Source organism: Mus pahari, chromosome 2 (genome assembly GCF_900095145.1).
Source record: "Mus pahari chromosome 2, PAHARI_EIJ_v1.1, whole genome shotgun sequence".
NCBI lineage: Eukaryota > Metazoa > Chordata > Mammalia > Rodentia > Muridae > Mus > Mus pahari.
The window spans coordinates 66,306,438-66,328,057 of record NC_034591.1 but is presented as its reverse complement, the minus strand read 5'-3'; the positions used below and the strand labels follow the sequence as shown (position 1 = coordinate 66,328,057).

The following is a 21,620-nucleotide window of genomic DNA, read 5'->3' as shown; positions in this document are numbered from 1 at the left end:
AATCATTCCAGAGTTTACCATGTTTTCACCTTTCTTGGAGGTTGGAGGAAGAGTGGAGGATACCCTGTGATAGATGGAGGGGAGTTGTATAAAGTAAACTACATATTTGGAAGGTACTAGATTTTCCAATGGATCTGGGGAGATGAAAAAGTAAACTTTTTATAACCATATTCAGATACTTTGTGTTTAATTTACAGCCTTCCATGCAACACCCAACACATATAAGAGGAAGAACACAGAAACCGCTTTGGACAACAAGCCTTGTGGACCACAGTGTTACCAACATCTGGTGAGATTCAGTGCTTTGTAACTCCGGAGGGCTCTTAAGATCTTTGGTGGAGGTGGTAAAGCCAGCACTAACGCTGTCTGGATCCATAAACATTGGCCATATGACAGGCAGTGTTCTTATCCTTGTTTCTTTCATAGCTGTGTCCTGCACAGTGTAGTCTATTAATCTTGTATTACTCTCTGTTTATCTGTGTTATTTCTTCAGCAGCGTTTCACGTTTCTTAGGATCAAAGACTCTCCACAAAGTTTAAGAGAGTGTGAGGTACAGATAGTCCACTTAAACACCAGAAACTCAGTAGTCTTGTGCAGAAGTTCTTAAGTCTTTATCATGGACGTATCCCTTCTGTGAATATTTTAGGCCACTTATAGTTTAAGGTGTACCATAGATCCCAAACAGGTTTTCTTTTTTTGAGTGATAGAGATTAGGAGTAAGGGATTAGGAAAATATGAGGCAGGAAAGTTGTTTTTTTACGGGTACTATCTTATTTTTTACCATTTCCCCTCTTTGAACCAAGCCACTCCTACCTAGGAACTAAGTGGGTATATATTGCCTGTTGGATTTTGGACAGAAGATTCAATGAATGGCACCTACAGAAGGTATCCTATTTTTAAGCAATTTGGTTTTCGTAGAGTGAAGTATAAAACTGTTGGCTCCTTTCAAACTTTGCTCTTCTATTTCCACTAAAAAAATAAAAATAAAAATAAAGGAATTCCTGAGCACTGTTTTATATTCTTTATAAGGCAGAACTTTATTGGCTCATCTAAAATGTTTCTGTGGTCTCTTACAAACCATGCTCTAACCATTGTTTTATACTTTCTGAGATTGGATTGTGGTACTTCAGAATGCAAAAATGTAACCCTAATCTTGTACCTAAAAGTTCTTTCATATCTTCCTGTGGCTTTGCATCCTTCACAGGAAAAAAATAATTGGATGTTTTAATAGTAAGACCAGAAGTGACTAAGTCATGCATGTATATGTTTTGTGTCCTTGTAGTCTTTAAATAGTACCTTTAAAGAGGTATGTATTATTTTAAGCCTTGAAATAGGAAGTCTGATTTAATACACTTCAGTATGTCTTTTGATATTCTCTTTTAAATGTACTGTATGTATATGTAGAGAAAAATACCTTTATTTTTTAAAATATATTTTCATTTACTATGTTTTAAGTTTACAAATTCACCATGTAGACATGTCTTGCTTGATTTTGCATCATTGGAACAAAATATTGAATCTATTTTTGGAATCTTGAAACTATCAAAAGCAGATGGAAAATAGTTAAGCGTGTTGCTATCCAATGACTGTGATAATGGACACTGTGTAGAGTCTTGAGCAACTTGTGTTATACAATGTCGTCTTACTCTGTTCCACCAAAATATTGAGAACTTTACTCTGATGCCTCCATTTTTCATTTTACAGGAGGGAGCTAAGGAGTTTGCTGCTGCCCTTACTGCTGAGCGGATAAAGACACCACCCAAACGCCCCGGGGGCCGCAGAAGAGGAAGACTTCCGAATAACAGTAGCAGACCCAGCACCCCCACCATCAGTGTGCTGGAGTCAAAGGATACAGACAGTGACAGAGAAGCAGGGACTGAAACTGGGGGAGAGAACAACGATAAAGAAGAAGAAGAGAAAAAAGATGAGACTTCCAGCTCCTCTGGTAAGATATATCTCACAGCTGGGTTGTAATTGGGTTATCATTGCTTTGTAAGTTTACCTTTCTGAGGGTTAAGACTCTAATTCGTGTAGGTACAGACAGCTGGGGTTACAGGCAGGTGTGAGCTGCCAGACACGGGTGCTGGGAACCAGTCTCAGGTCTCTGCACGAGCAGTGTGCTCCGAGTCCTCTCTCAGGAAGGCCTAGCTGAATTGTTTGTGCTGTCTGCCAAGTGCACCTCCTGTCATTCTTGTCTGTCTGGGTGGCTAGAAGGTCTGATCCAATCGTTCTTGCTGTTTGTACCCTTTTCCCCTGTTCCATCTTTGTGGAGCATGATGGAACTGGGGAAGTTCTGGTTTAATCTTAAAGACCAATGAGTAGTTTTTGTTAGAAAGAAAACAAGTACTACTGCTGAGTTTATATTTTAATTGATTGAATTTTAGTTCTTTCAACTCTAAACAATACCATAAACGGTAATAGACTCTATCTGTGTGTATTTGATAAGTCTGTGTTAAAGGGAGCAGAATTTCTGGGTTCTTTGGCAAGTGTGATAGGATCTTTGTGATATTGATTCTAACCTTACTAATTCTAAAATACAGTTAAGTGCCTTCTGCTTTTCCTTAGCCTACCTTGAATTTTACTTGTTCATATTGTTCAGCCGTCTTTGTGTATGTGTCAGTATACACACATATGCCATTGGTGTACATGTGAATGTCAGAAAATAACATCCTGAGTATGGGTCCTTACTGTCCATCTTGTTTGAGACAAGACCTTTTGGTAATTTCTCCATTGCATATACTAGACTAGTTGGCCTGTGAACTTCTCGAGAGTCTCCTGTCTCTGTCTCTCATTTCCTTGTAGGAGCACTAGGATGACATGCTTGTACTATGTGTCTGATTGAGAAAACCTGCACTCTGGTCCTCATGCTTGCATGATAAGAGCTTTGACCAGTGAACCATCTCCCCAGTCCCTTGGTCATTTCTTGACTAGTGTTAACATTTGGTTTTCTAGAAGCAAATTCTCGGTGTCAAACACCAATAAAGATGAAGCCAAATATTGAACCTCCTGAGAATGTGGAGTGGAGTGGTGCCGAAGCTTCCATGTTTAGAGTCCTCATCGGTACTTACTACGATAACTTTTGTGCCATTGCTAGGCTAATTGGGACCAAAACATGTCGACAGGTAAGCATATGTATCAGAGGTTTAAACACAGGAATAACATGTGCTCATTATCCAGACATAGAGAGTCTTGATTTCATTCTGTTCATCTTCTGAAAAGAATTAATTTCCCTCCCTCTCTTAAGAAAATTAAATCAGTATTATTCTTTAGCTGTGCTTCAGAAATTCTTTAGTTTAGAATTCAATTTGGATGTGATACATGTAAATAGAATGAACTTTGGCCAGACTTTAAATATAGCTACATTCCCAATGTGGTGGAACAATAGTGATTTCTACTGTGTATCTTATCCTACTCCATACACAGGCAGTGTAATGGGAGAGACAAAAACATTTCTCCAGTTTGCAAAAGCATGGAATGTTTCCATTAAACCACAGTGTCCATATTACTTTACCTCTTGTGTAGGTGTATGAGTTTAGAGTCAAGGAGTCCAGTATCATAGCACCTGTTCCCACTGAGGATGTGGACACTCCTCCAAGAAAGAAGAAAAGAAAACATCGGTAAGTCTGCTAGGGAGCCCTTAGAGAAGCAGTGAGGCAGGATCTGCAGGCAGGGCTTTCCTAAGAACATCAGCCAGTTTTCACTTGAATAATGATATAAAAGGTTCTAAACAGCTGTTACAGACATATAGAAATCTCATTTCTCCCTTATGGCTGCTGTTAATTTTTATATATAGCCACTTCAGTATAGTTGGCATATCAAGTCATAAAAATTTTGTTTTACCACATTGGATTTGGGTTGAGAAAGACATATTGCAGTAAAGCTACACAAATGTTCCTTTAGCCATTTGGTGTGGAATGATATGTGTTTCTGCAGTGCCCCCTGGACCAGTGTTTAGCAGTGGCCTTTAGTCTAGGAGTCTGGATTTTCCAAGTGTCTGCCATTACATTCTGATACTTGAAGTGAGCCTCCTCCAAGTCTGGATATTACCTCTCACAAAGACTTATCGAGATCCTACCTCAACCCACTGTCTTAAAATGAGAAGTGTGGTAGAGTGGGCAAGGGTGCAGTTAGATTATGCTCCAAAAATTTTGTATAGGCACATTGAATGTGCTGCAGTACTTTTTAAACAGTGGAAAACTTAGGCTTTACTAGATGCTTCTGAGTTTTTGGTTGAACAATTTCTTACCATGCAATTCAACTGGGTAGTTAGTGATACTGAAATTTATAGAAAGTATTGGTATCCATGTAACTCAGACGGGACTAAATCAGTAGGTATGCACAAGGCTTTATAGTCCTAACCAGGCAATATGGACAAGGATTTTCTTTCCAGGCTTCCAGGCATGACATAGTAACCCGAGTGAGCAGGTTCTTGTCACTCTGAACCGGCAAGTCCATAGGGACTAGGGAGCATAAAACTAGTCTTGGCTTTTTAGCACAGCCAGGCCCATTTAAACAGGACTCAAGAGTTGAAGCCAGTTGTTGTACCTCACACAGAACTTTTTCTATCTTTTGCAGGTTGTGGGCTGCACACTGCAGAAAGATACAACTGAAAAAGGGTCAGCATCCTCCCTTCTAACCTCATTATCAGCCCCAAAACGTCTGTTGTCCTCACTTGTTTTAGAATAGAACCTGGATGAACTTTTGGTTATTCTGATTTGACTTTTGCTAAGTAGCAAATCAATTTAAATGAACTGTGTCTGTTGCTCTGCAGCGAAGTGAACCGGATGGAGTGAGTCAGAGAGAAGCAGTACTTCAGAAGCGGGGCTAAATGTAGCACCAAGGGTTTAAGCACTTGGAGGAGGGAGGTGATTTTTTTCTCCATAGGAGTGTTGTGTACTTCAGTAAAGGCAGCCAGTCAAGGATGTTCCAGAGGTAGTGGGGAAGAATGTCTTGTTAATTGTGATGATCATTTCCCATCTCCCTGGATTCATTGGCTGCGTGCTGTTATCTTTACTCAGACGGCTCCTCTAACCATGTTTACAACTATCAACCCTGTGACCATCCACGGCAGCCTTGTGACAGTTCGTGCCCTTGTGTGATAGCACAAAATTTTTGTGAAAAGTTTTGTCAATGTAGTTCAGAGTGTAAGTATTTGTTGCTTTGGTGCAATTGCATGAGAACTGAATAGGCTTTTGGTCAGCAGCTGAAAATGGTGGTTTAAATCAAGACAAGGACTGGGAGTGCTCTCTTATTGCTTGCTTTAGGAAAGCTGCTTATTCTACAAGTATTTATTGAGCCCTGTACTGTGCTAATGTCTAGCCAGCCTCTTGGGCAATGTGACTGTGTGTGCTCATGCACAAATTAGGCAGAGTTGTAGTAATGGATTGGATTTTTCTGTTTTTGTTTTGTTTTGTTTTGTTTTCTCTTTGGTCATTTGAATTACAGTAAAGAGGCATAGACTGTAGGAGCATCTAGAAGTAGCTACCCACTCCTTTTGTGGGTGTCAGAAGTAGTGAGAGTTAAGTGGGTTTTGGTTTTCAGAATGAAGGGAAGTAGGTAAGGGTGCAGTAGGTTTTCGCAATCACTTAAGACAGCTGTACACAGAGTGTGGATACCAAAGAATGGATTAGAAATATGCTTTATTATAGTGGTTCTCAACCTTCCTAATTCTGCAGCCTTTTAATACAGTTCCTCATGTTGTAGTGATCCTCCAACCATAAAATTATCTTCACTGCTAATTCATAATTTTGCTAGTTATGAATCATAATGTATATGCATTTTGGAGGGATGTTTTGCCAAAGGGGTCAAGATCCACAGGTTGAGAACCGCAGGTTTACTGGCATGGTCTAGGGTCATGGATACCATTCAGTCCAAGACCTCCCTTTACCTGTTTAATTAACTGTAGGACTTTAAATTCATATGCTATTTAAAAAATATGAAAGGGACAGCAAAACCAGCAGTGATCTTCCTCAGTCCTATCAGCTTCGTGTGTGTGGTTCCCTGCTTCTTGTTACAATGGAATAGTAAGGGAAAGGTTGGAAGGGTTTAAGTGAGTGACTCGTGTGCTCAGCAAGTCATTGACTACCTTCCTGGAAAGGATTGTGGATGATGATGATGATTGTTGGATATGGTGGTGATGATAAAATTTATCCATCCCTAAAGGTCAAAACCGCTTTCCTGGATGTCGGTGCAAAGCACAATGCAACACCAAGCAGTGTCCATGCTACCTGGCTGTCCGAGAGTGTGACCCTGACCTCTGTCTCACTTGTGGAGCTGCTGACCATTGGGACAGTAAAAATGTGTCCTGTAAGAACTGTAGCATTCAGCGGGGCTCTAAAAAGGTAAATAACAGTTATATATGGAAACTTCGTTGTTGGTTTTATGTCAGTGTCTTATGTTAAGTTCTGCTGTTCTCAGACTTACTCTGTAGCTATCTGAAAATGAACTTGAATTTCTGACCCTCCTGTCTCTACCTCCTGAGTGCTGGAGTACAGGTACATGCCTGATTTTATATAGCGCTGTGGAGTAAACCCAGGGCCTGATGCATGCTAGGTAAGCGTTCTACCAGCAACTAGACTTCATCTTCATCCTCCAGAAGATGGATGTTTACTGATAGTCTCAGAGATTCTATCTGGGAACAAATAAAAGTGACCCTTAATGTGTGTAATGAAAGCAAAGTAGTCAATCAAGTATTGTCTAGATATTGCAGGTGTGTGTCTCTCAGATTTAAGGTTTGATCATTTATTACTTTTTTGTTGTTTTGTTTTTGTTTTTTTTTGTTTTTTGTTTTTTTTTGTTTTTTTTTTTTTGGTTTTTTGAGACAGGGTTTCTCTGTGTAGCCCTGGCTGTCCTGGAACTCACTCTGTAGACCAGGCTGGCCTCAAACTTAGAAATCCGCCTGCCTCTGCCTCCCAAGTGCTGGGATTAAAGGCGTGCACCACCACTGCCCAGCCCCATTTATTATTCGTAAAGACTTATTTTTGGCTGGACTCAGACTTATAAGTAAAAGCTTTCAGTGAAGATAGTTTACCTCTTTTGGCATTCCGTTCCTGCCGTTTTTCTTTGGCTTCCTTCATTCTCTTGGCCAAATGTTCAGCATGTTCTTCAGACTTCTCTTTGTTTTTCTTAGTGTGCTATTTTGTCAGAGCTGTATATTTGTGTTGGAATTGCATAACACATGGAGTAACAATATCTCCACTACTGATTCAGACCACATAATCCATTCTGCTGTACACTCAGAGCATCATCAGTACTTCTGTGGTTATGAACTTCTCCTGGGATGTATAAAGTTTGCATTCACCATCTCCTTTGGTGAATTTCTGACAGCTGATGGCTAGAGAGCTGATATTCAGCTTCATCTTGACACACTGACACACTTAGGAGGCGCCACAAGAAGAGCTAACGCAATCTTAACTTTTCTATAAAATAAGTTCTTTACTAGGTGCTAAGATAAACCCAGGGTTCTGAGAAGTAGCCATTAATGCTATCAGACTTGAAATAGGAATTATTTTAATAGTTGACTCCATTTTTTTGTTTTTGTTCCACAAGGAAGTTATGTCTCCTCAATAGAAATAGATGCTGATTTGCGTCAGGATGTACATTCTGGTACTCTGATACAAATGTACATTCTCATAATGGTTTTTTAAAGGATGTTTTCTATGTACAATACAAGATGAAATTTCCTCCAGCAAAGTTCTATAGGCTTTGTTCTTGTTCTTTAACGACCCTGAAAACAGGCCAGGTGTGTGTTGCGTGCCTGTGGTTCCAGAACTCTAGAGACTTAGTGAGGGCGGCGCATATATGTGAACTGTATCACAAGACTCTCAGTGCACTACCAACCTCAAAGCCTTAAAAGGAATCACCCAGCAGTTATGTATTTGAAGCCTGAGAATTGCACATAGGTGATTTTAAATGTAGCAGCCAGGGAGTAATCACTAAGCAAAAGAAACCAGACGATTTAGTATCTTTAACAAATCCTTTTAGTAACAATAGTTATATTATTAACTGTCTAATATATAAACACGGTTTGAATGCTTACTACATATTACAGGTAAGGAAACCCAGATTCACATGACTCACTATCTGATGAGATGGCTCAGAGGGTAACACACAGTACTCGCACGATACAAGTAGACAACTAACTCCTTAAGGTGCCCTCCATACCTGTATCCCAGCATGCCATGAATTTATTTTATTTTTTAAATTGCAAGTAATGGAGCAAGAAACATAATCTGGGGCCTTGCTGTCCCTGCCCTCCCCATACTACCACTTCTGCCCTGTGGACTTCATGAGTGTAGGCACATCTCATGAGCCATCACATGGTTGATAGCACCCTATTATTTTTATTTTTAAAGGTATATTTATATGTGTATGAGTGTTTTACCTGTATGTATGTGCACTTAATACATGTCTGGTACTCACAGTTTAGAAGAGGGTATTAAATCCCTGGAACAAGATTTACAGATGGTTGTGAGGCACTGTATGAGAACTAAACCCAGGTCCTTTTCAGGAGTGGGTAGTACCTCCAGTCCCTGAGCCACCTCTCCAGCCTTATCACCCCCCTCTTCGGGACACTCTGAAATTCTGCCTCGGTGGGACTTTCAGCTTCTCGTGGCTTTCTTTTTTCTTCCTTGGCTCTTTGAACCATCACTGTTCATGGAAGATCTGATCTAGATTAGCTGAGCACAGTGAATGCTCTGGATTCATTTTACTTTAGGTGGCTGCATATTCATTTAGGTCCTCAGACCCCTGTTTGAGTTTCCTTTGGCATATTTGCTGAGATCTAACATCTCTTGTCTGTGTCCTGATGCCATATTTGCCACTGTAGGATCCATGTTCCCTTCCTTCAGTTTGTTCACAGAGTGGGCAGGAATGCTCATGCTGATGTGTCTTCTCTGCGGCATTTTTAGCCCTCAGAAATAGAACACTGTGCATAGAGTTCTTACCACCTGGGTTCACTTGCTCGTTCCCACTGTTTAGCTGATTTTGTTTCTGATCAGGAAGGTGATTGGGAGGTTTACTTGACAAGAGTGGCTCAGAAAACTTGGATGACCTTTAAAGGTCACAAGAATGTTTTTGAGTGAAGCATGATAAAGATCCATGCTGAAGAGTTGCCAAGTAGTGGCAGCGCACACCTTTAATCCTAGCACTCAGGAGCCAGAACCAGTCTCTGAATTCGAGGCCAGCCTGATGTACACAGTGAATGCCAGGACAGCCAGGACTACACAGAGAGGCTATCAGGAAAGACTCCCAAACAAAACAAAACAAAAATCTAAGTAAAAAAGAAAAGTTATCGTATTTGGTCCTGGTCATCTTGGCCTTCTGTGGGATTGATGAATCGTCGTATCCTTCATAATAAGGATGTTTTTTGTGTTATCATGACGAGTTTCTAGAGGCAAGCTGTGGAGGAAATGGCAGGGTCTTTAGAGGAATAAATACCAGTAAAGAACTAGAATGTGCTAAGGGCTCGAACAAATAAAAGAATGTACTTTCGGAAACAGAAAGGTTGGTACGCTCGCCTTCAGTTGGTTTCATTAATCAGGTATGGTGGGATGCCCATGTTTAAGGGCAGAGTGACAAGGGTCTCATAGTGACAGGTCTTAAAACCAAGAGTAAAGAACCTGACATTCATGTGATCAGCACCCCCATTAGAAACCAAGTGTGGCCCTATACTAATCCCTCAGTGCTGGAGGTCTGGCTGTGGGACAGACTGCTAGGCCTGGGACTTCACTGCCAGCCAGTCTAACAAACGAAACAGCTCCAGATTCAGGGAAGGAGACCTTGTCTCCAAAGAAGTAGAGGGGCAAGCATAGATATGATACCTGAAGATGCTCACAGACCTGCACATGTGCTCACACATGTATGCACTATACATACACAAACAAAAAATGAAATGCTGAGAAAAACTATGTAAAGAAGATAAGATTTTGGTTGCTGGTTTCAGCACATGGTCACTTGCTTCTCTTGCTCCTGCCTGGCCTGTGCATAGTGAGGCAGAGCATCATGGTAGGGGAGCATGTGGTGGGTAACACCAGCAGCTCAATTCACAGCACACAGGAGGCAGAGGGAATCCAGGAAGGCTCAGGAGCAAGAGACACTGTCAGGAACCACTTCTTCCCACTCCCACTCAGTGCATCACCTCCCAGCAACGCCAACAAATTGAGCTGTCATGAGACTGCTCTTCAGTTGTTCATAGCCTCACAATTCAGTTGCCTCTTGGGGGTCAGTCCACAAGCTGGGGCACATGAGCCTTTTGGAGGGTGATGATTGAAAGTGAGTTCCAGGACAAGATTGAACAGAAGTGAGAGAAGCAGATCCACATGCCTCCCTTGCTGCAGTACTCTTAGTCAGGGTTTCTATTCCTGCACAAACATCATGACCAAGAAGCAAGTTTGGGAGGAAAGGGTTTATTCAGCTTACATTTCCACATTGCTGTTCATCAGTGAAAGAAGTCAGGACTGGAATTCAAGCAGGTCAGGGAGCAGGAGCTGATGCAGAGCCATGGAGGGATGTTCTTTACTGACTTGCTTCCCCTGGCTTGCTCAGCCTATTCTCTTATAGAATCCAAGACTACCAGCCCAGAGATGGTCCCACCCACAAGGGGCCCTTCCCCCTTGAGAAAATGTCCTGACCGCTGGATCTCATGGAGGCATTTCCCCAACTAAAGCTCCTTTCTCTGAGATAACTCCAGCTGTGTCAAGTTGACACAAAGCTAGCCAGTACATGTACCCATGACCCCAGAGAGAGGCTTGTTTGTCTTTCCTGTAAGAGGATATCTATCCTGAATTTTACTTAGAAATATTACTTTAATAGTTTTCCAGACACTCAGCAACTTTTTTATATCTGTCAGATCCACTTGGGGGCTCTAGTGACCCCTCAGATGGTCCGAGGTTTGACTCTGCTGACTTGTTTGCACCCTGCAGACTGATATCCTCAGTGTGCCCCTGCGATCAGTTCTAATGTGATTGTGCTTACTCTCTAGCACTTACTGTTGGCACCATCTGATGTGGCAGGCTGGGGCATCTTTATCAAAGATCCTGTACAGAAAAACGAATTCATCTCAGAGTACTGTGGGGAGGTAAGGTATACTCATGTCTTCCAGTGGGCTTGTTTATAGTAGCAGCTTGCATTGTTTTGGATAGATTTCACTGGACAAGGTCAAGTTTAGAATAGATTAATACTAAATGACCTTTAGCCTGAACTTATTTGTATTTGAAGTTTTGGTTTACATAGTAACTAGCGAGATTACTTTATTTCTAGTTATGTTTATGTTTGGCTTTTATTACCTGGAGAACAAGGGATTCAGGATCAAGAGTTTTGCTGTATATTTGGTCCTACTTACTTGGCCAGTATGCTGATGGGAACCCTGAGACAATAGCTTTATTAGCTTGGCCATTTTAGTTGTAGGGCTAGGAAAAAACAAAGCTTTAGAAAGTCACAGTTTACATTTTTTACTCAGCAGAAAGACAATATTGTCACTTTCTCTAGACATGTTGCTTAGGACATAGAATTCTTTCTGATTGGGATGGAGTTCTTAAAAGTGTTATTTGGACTGGTGTGACAGTTTAGTGGGTGAAGGCACCTGCTGCAGAGTTGATGACCTGAGTTTAATCTCAGGACACATATGGTGGAAAGAGAGTAATACCTCCCACAAGGTGTCCTTTGGCCTTCACATATACTGGGGCATGTGTGCACAAGCACTTTCCCCTATATCTTCTTTACGGTGTACCTGCTAAATAGAGAAGACAATTTTAGCTACTCTTTGATAGCCTCAAGAGGGACCAAAATTCTCTTTAATTGGCTCTTTTGTGTTCTAACAGTCTTGACTACTTATTCCAGTATAATCTCCTCCTGTGTCTTCCTTGTAGATTATTTCTCAGGATGAAGCAGACAGAAGAGGGAAAGTGTATGACAAATACATGTGCAGCTTTCTGTTCAACTTGAACAATGGTATGTTCTGAGCTGGAAGGCAAGGTTTTGAAATTAGAGGTCAGCAAGATTCCAGGACTGAGGGCATCTGTCTGTCTGCAGGAACAGCTCCTGCTATTTATCAGCAGGCCTAGCTTCAGGGGTGTGTTGCTCACTTGTAAGGAGAGGGGAAGTCCCCAGTGAACAGAAAGGCTGTGTACAGGAAACAATCTAGAGTCCCAACCACTTGCAGATGGACCTGCCTCATGCTCTGGCTATGAGTGGACATTGTCTCCCACTGCTGTGGCTTGCCTCATGTCCCCTGGAACTTGTGGGCTGAGGAGTTTCTGTCCACCTCTTCAGTGTCTGACCCGAGAGGATGAGCATTTTGAAAGCATCTCGTGGCCTGACGATATTGCCATATATTGTAAGAAGGAAGGCAGCAGCTGCTGCAGCCTGTGTCTGCAGGGATCTGGGAAAATGAGTGTGTTCACACATATCCAGACAAACTTTCAGTCGGACCAAGTAAAACTTTTTTTTTTTTTTGAAAATGTTCCATAAAAATATTGTAATATCAAATGTCAATATGCCCACCTCTTGATGCCCAGAGAAATTTGGCTAGATTACATCTTTTAAGCCATGTTTTGCTCAGCAGTGTATAACTGAGAAATCATGGCGTTTAAGAGCCATATTTAACAACCAAGGATTCACTTTCATCTAGAAGAACATTTTCTTCCAAATGACATTTTTTTATATTAGATGTAGTTGAATGTTTTACTTGCTTTTTAAGTCAAATCCTGAGGAAGTATATTTCTAAAGCCATAATAACCTTGGTCTATGACTGAAAATGTCACTGGATTATCTATGTTTTTTTTCTCTTTAGATTTTGTGGTGGATGCAACCCGAAAGGGCAACAAAATTCGTTTTGCTAATCATTCAGTAAATCCAAACTGCTATGCAAAAGGTAAGCCTTTAAGTTGGACTTGACAGATTGATGCAACAGTTCCCTTTTTCCAGCCAAATGACAGCAAATTCAGTACGTCTGGAGTAATTATGTGAAACAGTTAACCTCTGATGGCCTGTCTTCCTGCTTGCTCACTGGCCCCCATGTTTCTCCTTGCAGTTATGATGGTTAATGGCGACCACAGGATAGGCATCTTTGCTAAGAGGGCTATCCAGACTGGTGAAGAGTTGTTTTTTGATTACAGGTTGGTAAAATACACAAGGGCCTTCCCTTCTTAAACTATGGGGCTGGGGTCAAAGGCTGTTTTTAAGTTCTTTGACAGATCTGCCATGATTGGAGGGGGCGCTCTTTTAACTGACCAGTCACTATTTGCTGTGGGCACCAGTAGAGAGTTACATGTTTCCTCAGTGTAGTTCTCATGTATTAATTATACAGTGTTTATTTGAAAAAAACAAAACCTATGCACAAAGCTGCATCTAGCACCCTGCTATTGATATAACTAACAGAGACCCCTGGGACTTAATCTAGGCCTAATGGCACACATTATACATCTGTATTCTACAGCACCTCCTCATTGGTGCAGCATATATAATCTTTATTAGTAGCACATTTACATCTTCATTGTTTTAATTGTTAACATCACCCTGTGGTCACTGGATTCTTTCTAAGGAAGCTACTCATAACCATTGACAGTGTAGAACTCCATTGGCAGGGTCAGAATGGCAGTGTGGACTTATTCATAGAGCCACCTCCCTCTGTGGAATCAAACAGTCATTTAAATGTGATCCAGTAAAGAGTATTAGTTAATTCTAGTTTAATATCCATTCTACTGAGAAACTTAAGTTGTTGAAATGGGGGCAGGGGTGGGCTGGGGGCTATGTGTAACCAGTTTTAGCTGCATAGCTGGAGAGAACCAACCAAAACCTGTGGAACTGGAATAAGATCCTCCTAGGGAGGCTTTATACCATGCTTTGTTTGGGGTTAGAAGCAAGCCTGCCCAGCTTCTCTAGTAGTGGGGCCCTCAAGAGCCTGTTGTGGTATCTACTTTCTGAGCCAGCACTGTCAATGGTGCTTGGTTCTTTGGCATTACACTCTTTACAAGTCATGGTTTTGCTTTCTTAGCATTAGACCCAGACATGACAGTGTGGAGTTGCCATTCAGAGCAGGGTTGGGCAGGTGTGGGGAATGCTTCTAGCACAGGCAACTCATAACTAGCAGGTTCCCAGTGACAGATGCATGCCTCCCCTTCATGTAAGCAGCTGTGTAAAGCCAGTCGGTTGTGTGTGTATATTAGAGACATAATTCACTATATCAGCAAGCTTGGTTTTCCTGATGCTGAATAGGTTGTCACTTCTTGTTCATGTTGTTTCAGATACAGCCAGGCTGATGCCCTAAAGTATGTGGGCATCGAACGAGAAATGGAAATCCCTTGACATCTACTACCTCTTCCCCTCCTCTCTGAAACAGCTGCCTTAGCTTCAGGAACCTTGAGTACTGTGGGCAATTTAGAAAAAGGAAATACAGTTTGAAATTCCGAATTTGCAAAGTACTGTAACAGTAATTTATAGTGACGAGTTTTAAAATCAACTTTTTATTGCCTTCTCACCAGCTGCAAAGTGTTTTGTACCAGTGAGTTTTTGCAATAATGCAGTATGGTACATTTTTCAAATTTGAATAAAGAATACTTGAACTTGTTGTTGAGTCATTTGTCATAGAACATCACCAACTGATTCTAGAGACTATATCTAGTGGGAAAACACAACTTAGCTTTGTTTCCAGCTGTCTTTGAATATTTAATAACTAATAAACATACTGGCATAGTGTTTGCCTAAATCCAGTGTTAGTATTGCCTGTTAGCCTAGACATGAATCTAGGCATTCAGCAAGGAAAGTCAGTAAATATGAGACAGTGGAACACAATCCAGCCAACTTGTACCCTGGGGAAAACTGTTGAACCTTCCAGTCTGCTGTCCATATATAAAAATTACAGGTTGGACTAGGTTATTTCTAAGAACCTACATAGCTTAGATTCTATAGTTTAGACAGGGTTACAGATGCTGGTAGGTAGGCAAGTGTGATTTACCCAGGACTTGGACAGCCAAGGCAAAAAGGTAAGTTGTGTGGGGAGGCCCAAACCCAGCCTGGGATATCTGGTGAGACCTTTCAGAAAAAAAGAGAAAACATAGGTTATTTACAGAAGTCATTTTTCTCCTTCCACACTGGGTCTCTGGGCTCAAAACAGGTTATCAGGCCCAACAGCAAGTGCCTTCACCCACTAAATCCTCTCACTGACTTGATAAACTTCAGCTGTAGTTAGATCCAGTCAGCTTGAAGCCCCTGTACAGTGGAGGATGGCACAAAGCCTGATACACAGGTAAACTGGTCCATACCACCTCTTGCAGACTGATGACTGGAAAAGCACCATGTCATTGCTTGCCAAATTCAAGATATTTTATAGCTTGTATTAAAAAGTAGTTATTTACCTATTTACCTTTGTTTTTTTAGTATCACCTTACCTCTAACCCTTACATTATCTACTAGAAGTTCTGACTTTGATTTCTGCCTTTGTGGGCAGTATTTGGCCACTGCTATGGATACTAACACACTAGGTTTCTTGGCAGGTTATCAGAATAGACTGTGAACATTTTGAAAGAACTTAAGCATTCTGTTAATCCTGACTGGAATGTTTATTTTTACACTTCACCCTGCTATAAATGATTCCAGTGAGGGCCATATGTGTAGGTAGTATAAATAATCCTATGCTCACCTGGTTAGACAAAAGTCTTGCTAGGTCTGCCACCAGATAGCTGCATGAACTGTAAAGGTATTTGGTTTGGTTTATTTTTTATTGATTTTTGTTTTTTTAACCTCAAATCTATGTTTCTAAAATGAAAATTAGATGTTGGTAAGGAATAAACATTGTAAAATGATTAATATTTTAAATTTCAAGAGCCTGCTGGTTCAGTAGCCATTCTTAACCCTTCTTGGAAGCAGATTTTCAAGTTCCCACAAAGGCAGTAACTTGCTATGCTGGTGAGCCTGGTGGGCTCCAGTTAAGAGTTAAGCCATTTCCACAGACATTGCCTTTTTATTCTCCAGCCTAGTTTTCCATTTTCACACATGTACTATTTGCATACTCTTCACCCTTACCCTGAAAACTCTTATTCATGTCTAGCCCTTTAGCTTTTTCACCCACCATGATTAACCTGGGTTATGTGTTACAACTGGGTTTGGAGCCATCCTTCTGAATTCAGTGGGTTCAGAAATGGGTTACATAACTAAATACTGATGCCCCATTCTCGAGAATCTATAGCCAATAGTTCAGATGTAAAGGGCAGCGCATTTTCTCCCACACCACTGAGATTATAGGTACAAGGGAGGACACATTTTGCCTTATGTGCTTAAGGCTGTAACGCACGCACAGCAAGTGCTCTTAACCACTGAGTCATGTTTTCAGACTAGAACTCTGATCTAAAGGAAGCAAGCCAACACTTTTAGATTAAAAGGTAAACTTCTGTTGCTCTAATAGTTGCCAGTCTTGCCCCAATACTTGGTCCTTTTTTCACTCCAGGACTTGGGGAAGCATTAAGAAGAGCAGTGTGGAGCAGGCTCATAAAGAATCATCTCTTTGGGAGTGGGCAGACCCCCTGAATCTAGGTTCTGCTTATTTTGCTTTTTTTTTTTTTTTATAAAGTTTTAGTTGCCAAGGTAGGGATAACTCATGGCCCCAGTAGGTAAATACTTTGTTCGCATTCTTGAGTGTAACCTAGATTTTTTCCAAAGTCGTTGTACAGTCATCCCGTCACCATGGAGTAACTATATTAGTATGGGATAGAAATTCAGGTTTGTAGATGTATGAACTGACATGACCACCCCATGCTATGGTTTTTATTATAGAGAATAGCCAGAGGCATCTGGAAGAGGCCAGTGCAGAGAGGAATATATTGAACATAGCTAGGGCAAGAATAGCAGAGGAGAGAATAGAGAAAACATTGTTGAGAAAAGCATTAGCCGAATGAGTAAGGGGGTTATAAGGAGAATGAGGTGGAGAGTAGGATAGAGGAGGAGGTGAGCAGGGCTAAGGATTAGCCTGGACTTTGAAATGTGTAGTAGGTACTTGTGATATACTGAGGGAGCCTGGAGGCCAGCATGCACTCTCATGTCTCTTCCACCACAAGGGAAATGACTCATTTTGGTCTGAGGACCAGCTTTAAGTTCCTGAGGAATGCTGATTTTTATCTATCAGAAACCCACCTATAGTCCACACTGACCTCATTTCTAAATATTTGGACTGTCATTTGGAGTTTCCTTTGGTTTGTGTGTGTGTGTGTTTTCCCTTTTGAGACAAGGTCTTCCATGTATCCTAGGTCAGTCTAGAACTTTCTATATAGACCAGGATGGCCTTGAATTCAGAGATCTGCCTGCCTAGCCCCTACAGCCTCAAAAGAAGATAAGTGTATGTTATTTCTCTCTTGCTGTGATAAAACACAAACAAAAGTTGATTTATAGAGCAAAGAGCAATCTAAAAAGTGAGGTTAGCCCCTGCCCCGAGTCTGCAGTCTAGATCCTGTGTACTTACCTACAAACACATTCGGTCCTGGAGCATTTGAAGAGATCCCAGCCAAACTTGCCTGTCCTCTTCCCCTATTCCTCATGGATTTAAGGCAAATTCTTAAAGTGGGCCCATGGTACTTTTCTTTTTTTAAAAAACAGCATGCTTGTTTCAATTATAAAAATGAACAAATCAACTGTTAGGACAATCAAGCCGTGGGCACCATTGTCTGGAGCTCTAGAGCCCTTGAGGGTGATTCACTTGTTTACTTACCGGCTTTATATACTGAGAGTATTAATACTGAAAAATAGACATACGAGAAATGGAGGAATGGGGTATGATGAAGCGTGCTTATAGTCACAGCTCTGGGGAGGCAGAACCAAGATCACAAATTTGAGGCCAGCCTGGGCTGCCCAATTAGACACATTGCTATCTCAAAGCAAAGGGCTAACAATGTGGCTTAGTGGTACATAAGTTACCTAATATGCAAGCCTGAGATTGTTAAGTACAACTGTGCCCCCAGCCCCCCCAAAAAGCATGGGAACTTAAGTGCATTCAGTGCCAGGCTCTTCAGAATTTCACTGACTTCGATTCTAGCATAGGGGTAGCTTGTAAGTAAGCAAGCTAAGTTGAGAACCCTGAGGGCATCCTTAGGAGAATGAACCAAGGAGTAGAGTGACAGTGCTGAGATGGCTGAAGATTCCATCACCACCTCTGCAATCCTCTTGCCCTTTAGCCAGGAAATGGAGACTAAGAGCAAAGGTCGGTGCAGTGCCTTGTGGCAGAGTCCCTGGAGGTGTGAGGATGCCCTGGGCTGGACTGGATCTGAGGAAGATGAGAGCCTTCAACCCCTGGCCTGGGCCCTCCTTCCAGGGACATCCTGGGGTGAATATGGCAGCCTCCTTGGGAAAGCTTCACTAGGAGGGACCTGGAATGAGAGAGATTCTCAGTTCTCATGCACAAGTGGAGAGGGCTGACCATCCTCCCTGGTGGTCAGGGAGTTTCCAATAATTTAGATAACTTTGGCCTCTTACAGATTAGAATCATAACCAGCTAGTAAGAAGCTGCCATTTCCTCTCACCAATGGACCTTGAGATTAGGAGGCCATGAGCCCATGTTGGCTCTACTTCCATATTCCAGTTCTGCCTGCTAGCAGCAATACAGACCAGCTTCTACAGCTGTCTCAGTATTCATTTAGTCCCTGCAGAGTTGACAGCAGCAATCTGGGGTATGGTGCCTCTCAAACGCCATACTCATGGTACTGAAGAAGTCTCAGAAAACAAGGGTCAGTGACCAAAAAGATTAAGGGCTTTAAAAACTAAGATTTTAATTTCCAATCCAAAGAATGCAGCCCTTTTGGATTTCAGGAAGACACTGGGAATATACACTTGCACAATCATTAAATCTTTTATTTACATATAGAAATTAGTAAAACTTAAAACAAAACCAAATGCAACTTGTACAGAAATCCTTTAATTTTCTTTATTTTCACACATTAAAAAAATGAAACACACTATACAAATGGTTTTCATAGCAGATTACACGTGGGTCCATTCAGACTCGCTCTCGTGTGCTGCCTCAGATGACAGCTGTTAACCAGGGAGCCAACGTATTGATTTAAGTGCGGTAGCATGCAGCCTCAGCATGGAAGGTTCGGTTCCCCCTCTGTCTGTGAGTTAGGGTAAATGGCATTGGCGTCTGTTTACAGACTGAAATGTGTCAGTCCTGAGCAGTCCTGCTGTAGCCTGAGACCAGCTGGTGGGAGCTGTGGTCTCAGCTTTAAAAAGGAAGGTCCAAATGGTGGCAGGCTGGCTGCTATGAACTTGAGTTGTTTCCATTTTATTCACTGGAACTATCTGCTTGTGGGTCACGCAGACCCTGCTAGATGGGTTAAGCCAAGTAACTGTAGGTGTCCTTCTCACCATCGACTCGCTCCAAATATTCTTTTTCGATGAGAATATCAATGCATTTCTGGACATTATTTTAGGAAGAAGAGGGAGTTAAAGGGGGAGAGAAATGCAAATAACCATCAGGAAAGAGGTCTGTCACCCTCACCACAGTTACCCTCCACTGAGCTCAGCAGGAAGCAAATTCAACCTTCTACTGTCCTGAATGTGGTCCTTCAGTAACACCTGTGGGTGACTGTGCACTGCCCACCCCACCTCCAAACTGCCCTGTACATTAAGAACGCAAGGGCTCTAGCACATCTAGGCCACAATCTCCCTTTATAACAAAGCCTGGCTGCTTCTGGGCAGGACTCTGCTGTCACAGGTCAGGAACACAGGATGGGTGAGTCAGAACTTGAAGAACATGCTAGCATGGTGTGAATAGCTCCTGACCACTGAGGACTCACCATGTACTGCCATCCCTGGGTTCTCCAATGGCTGTGGCTTACCCAAGTAGTTTCAGAAAAGGAAAAGTCTGCTGAGTTATTGCCATCAGAAACTTGGCAAATGAGATCATTAGTCCCCTAGATACAGGGGAGTATGTCCCTGCACGGCAGCAGAAATGGACAAGTATTTCCCAACAATGCAGCCCAGAATGAGTCCCCTCATACTGCCAGGCAAGTTCTCAGTAGAGAACACTCTGTACACCACTTCCCACCAGGCAAAATCAGCCAAGGCTGCAGGACAGCTCATTGCCAAAGAAACACAGGATAGGGGAGGAACATGTGACTTCTTGGATGCCTGTGACTTACTCCTCATCAGGATATCAATTACAAAAGTATATTTATGACATATATGCCTCTTATATTTACTTCAAGAATGAAGTTAGCTGACTTTCCTTTGCTGAAGTTTCTCGTATGAGTAAGCCAGTTCCCATTTTCATGAAACAGTCATTAATCCTTGTGCTACAAGTTTCTTAACAATCAGAAGACAAAGCTGCTGCTCTGTAATGCCTGTACCTTGATCACTGGGACCCGAGGTTTGAACCTGGAGGACAGCTGAGTGAGGACTTCACCAAGTAATTGCTGGTGTTTCAGGACCTTCCTCATTTTCATGATTCTTACGATGGCCGCCTATGCAATCAACAAGAAAAAACACGCGCTTAGAGGTTTAACAGCTGAGCATGAAAGTTCAAGGCAGCCTGTACCACCTCAGCTCTACTTCCATGCTAGGGTAACAAGTACCCTACAGGTCAGAGTGGGTACAAGCAATCAGCTCTATCCATGTTTCAACCCTAACAGAACAAACATTAAAATGTTTTAGCCAAGGGGCTACATTGATGGTGCAGTGGTCTAAGAGTACTGAGCTCTTCCAGAGGAACTGGTTTCAGTTCCCAGGACCTACATGAGTAGCTCACAACCAAGAGATACAGCATCCTTTCCTGGCCTCAGGGGACACCAGTCACGCACATGTACCCTATATGTGACTACATATAGACAAATATGCATATAAACTAAATGTAAATCGTAAATATTTTGGCCAACTATAAAGCACTAAAGAATAAAGAAAAAAGCTGGGTGGTGGTGGTGCACGCCTTTAATCCCAGCACTTGGGAGGCAGAGGCAGGCGGATTTCTGAGTTCGAGGCCAACCTGATCTACAAAGTGAGTTCCAGGACAGCCAGGGCTACACAGAGAAATCCTGTCTCAAAAAAAAAAAAAAAAAAAAAAAGAATAAATAAAAAAATGGATCTCTGAAGCCATAGAAGGTCCCCTTCCCCCAATCTCCTGTTTCTTTAATCTGCCACATATTACCTGTTTCCCAATACTTAGGCAAGAAGATTAGACTACTTTTGTTTGGAACATAAAATACTTCATCCCTCAGACACCAATATGCTGGCTTCAGGCATTATCATCTTTGGCCATCACCAAACTGTGTCATTCTGGCAGCCCTTTTCAGTTAGAGCACATATGAGGCCAACGCCTTTCCCTAAGTGTACAGTGCAGACATGGTTCAGTCACCTGAATCAGTAGTTTGCGGTCTTCCTCTATATTTTTGTGTGTGGTTTCTTGTTCCTGCTTCTGTTCAGTTTTCATTGGTACATTGATATTAACCCTCAATTTCTTACTGTCAAGATAACAGAGGAAATAGTCATTGAAAAGTCTGCTCCGTGTCTTTCAACTACATGTTTGGACTGGGCAGGTGGTTCACACCCATCTCTTCTATATCATTTCTACTGCTACCTGGGAACTGCCCCTCCACCAACGCTATGTAATTTTACCACAGAGGGGTGACTGAAGTGACATTTGACCC

General features: G+C 41.9%; 2 protein-coding genes across 8 annotated transcripts in view; one reads left to right on the top strand and one right to left on the bottom strand.

Moving 5' to 3' along the window:
• Ezh2 (enhancer of zeste 2 polycomb repressive complex 2 subunit) overlaps window positions 1–14,572 on the top strand; it is a 64,027-nt gene extending 49,455 nt beyond the window's left edge. For 4 of the 6 annotated variants that reach the window (XM_021189325.1, XM_021189334.1, XM_021189330.2 and 1 more), the window contains exons 9-20: window positions 198–289; window positions 1,705–1,945; window positions 2,953–3,122; window positions 3,523–3,617; window positions 4,576–4,616; window positions 5,019–5,144; window positions 6,163–6,341; window positions 10,982–11,077; window positions 11,868–11,949; window positions 12,791–12,871; window positions 13,031–13,115; window positions 14,244–14,572. In XM_021189325.1, coding sequence (XP_021044984.1) covers window positions 198–289; window positions 1,705–1,945; window positions 2,953–3,122; window positions 3,523–3,617; window positions 4,576–4,616; window positions 5,019–5,144; window positions 6,163–6,341; window positions 10,982–11,077; window positions 11,868–11,949; window positions 12,791–12,871; window positions 13,031–13,115; window positions 14,244–14,304 — 1,349 coding nt within the window. In that variant the 3' untranslated portion in view covers window positions 14,305–14,572. The remainder of the gene's footprint in view (window positions 1–197; window positions 290–1,704; window positions 1,946–2,952; window positions 3,123–3,522; window positions 3,618–4,575; window positions 4,617–5,018; window positions 5,145–6,162; window positions 6,342–10,981; window positions 11,078–11,867; window positions 11,950–12,790; window positions 12,872–13,030; window positions 13,116–14,243) is intronic. The other 2 variants (XM_029535106.1, XM_029535105.1) reach the window with 1 other exon arrangement.
• A 4,238-nt stretch (window positions 14,573–18,810) lies between these two features.
• Cul1 (cullin 1) overlaps window positions 18,811–21,620 on the bottom strand; it is a 74,385-nt gene continuing 71,575 nt past the window's right edge. The window contains exons 20-22 of one of the 2 annotated variants that reach the window (XM_021190391.2): window positions 21,329–21,434; window positions 20,328–20,441; window positions 18,811–19,393 (exon numbers count right to left, since the gene is read on the bottom strand). In XM_021190391.2, the coding sequence (XP_021046050.1) occupies window positions 19,313–19,393; window positions 20,328–20,441; window positions 21,329–21,434 (301 nt within the window). In that variant the 3' untranslated portion in view covers window positions 18,811–19,312. The remainder of the gene's footprint in view (window positions 19,394–20,327; window positions 20,442–21,328; window positions 21,435–21,620) is intronic. The other variant, XM_029534548.1, reaches the window with a different exon arrangement.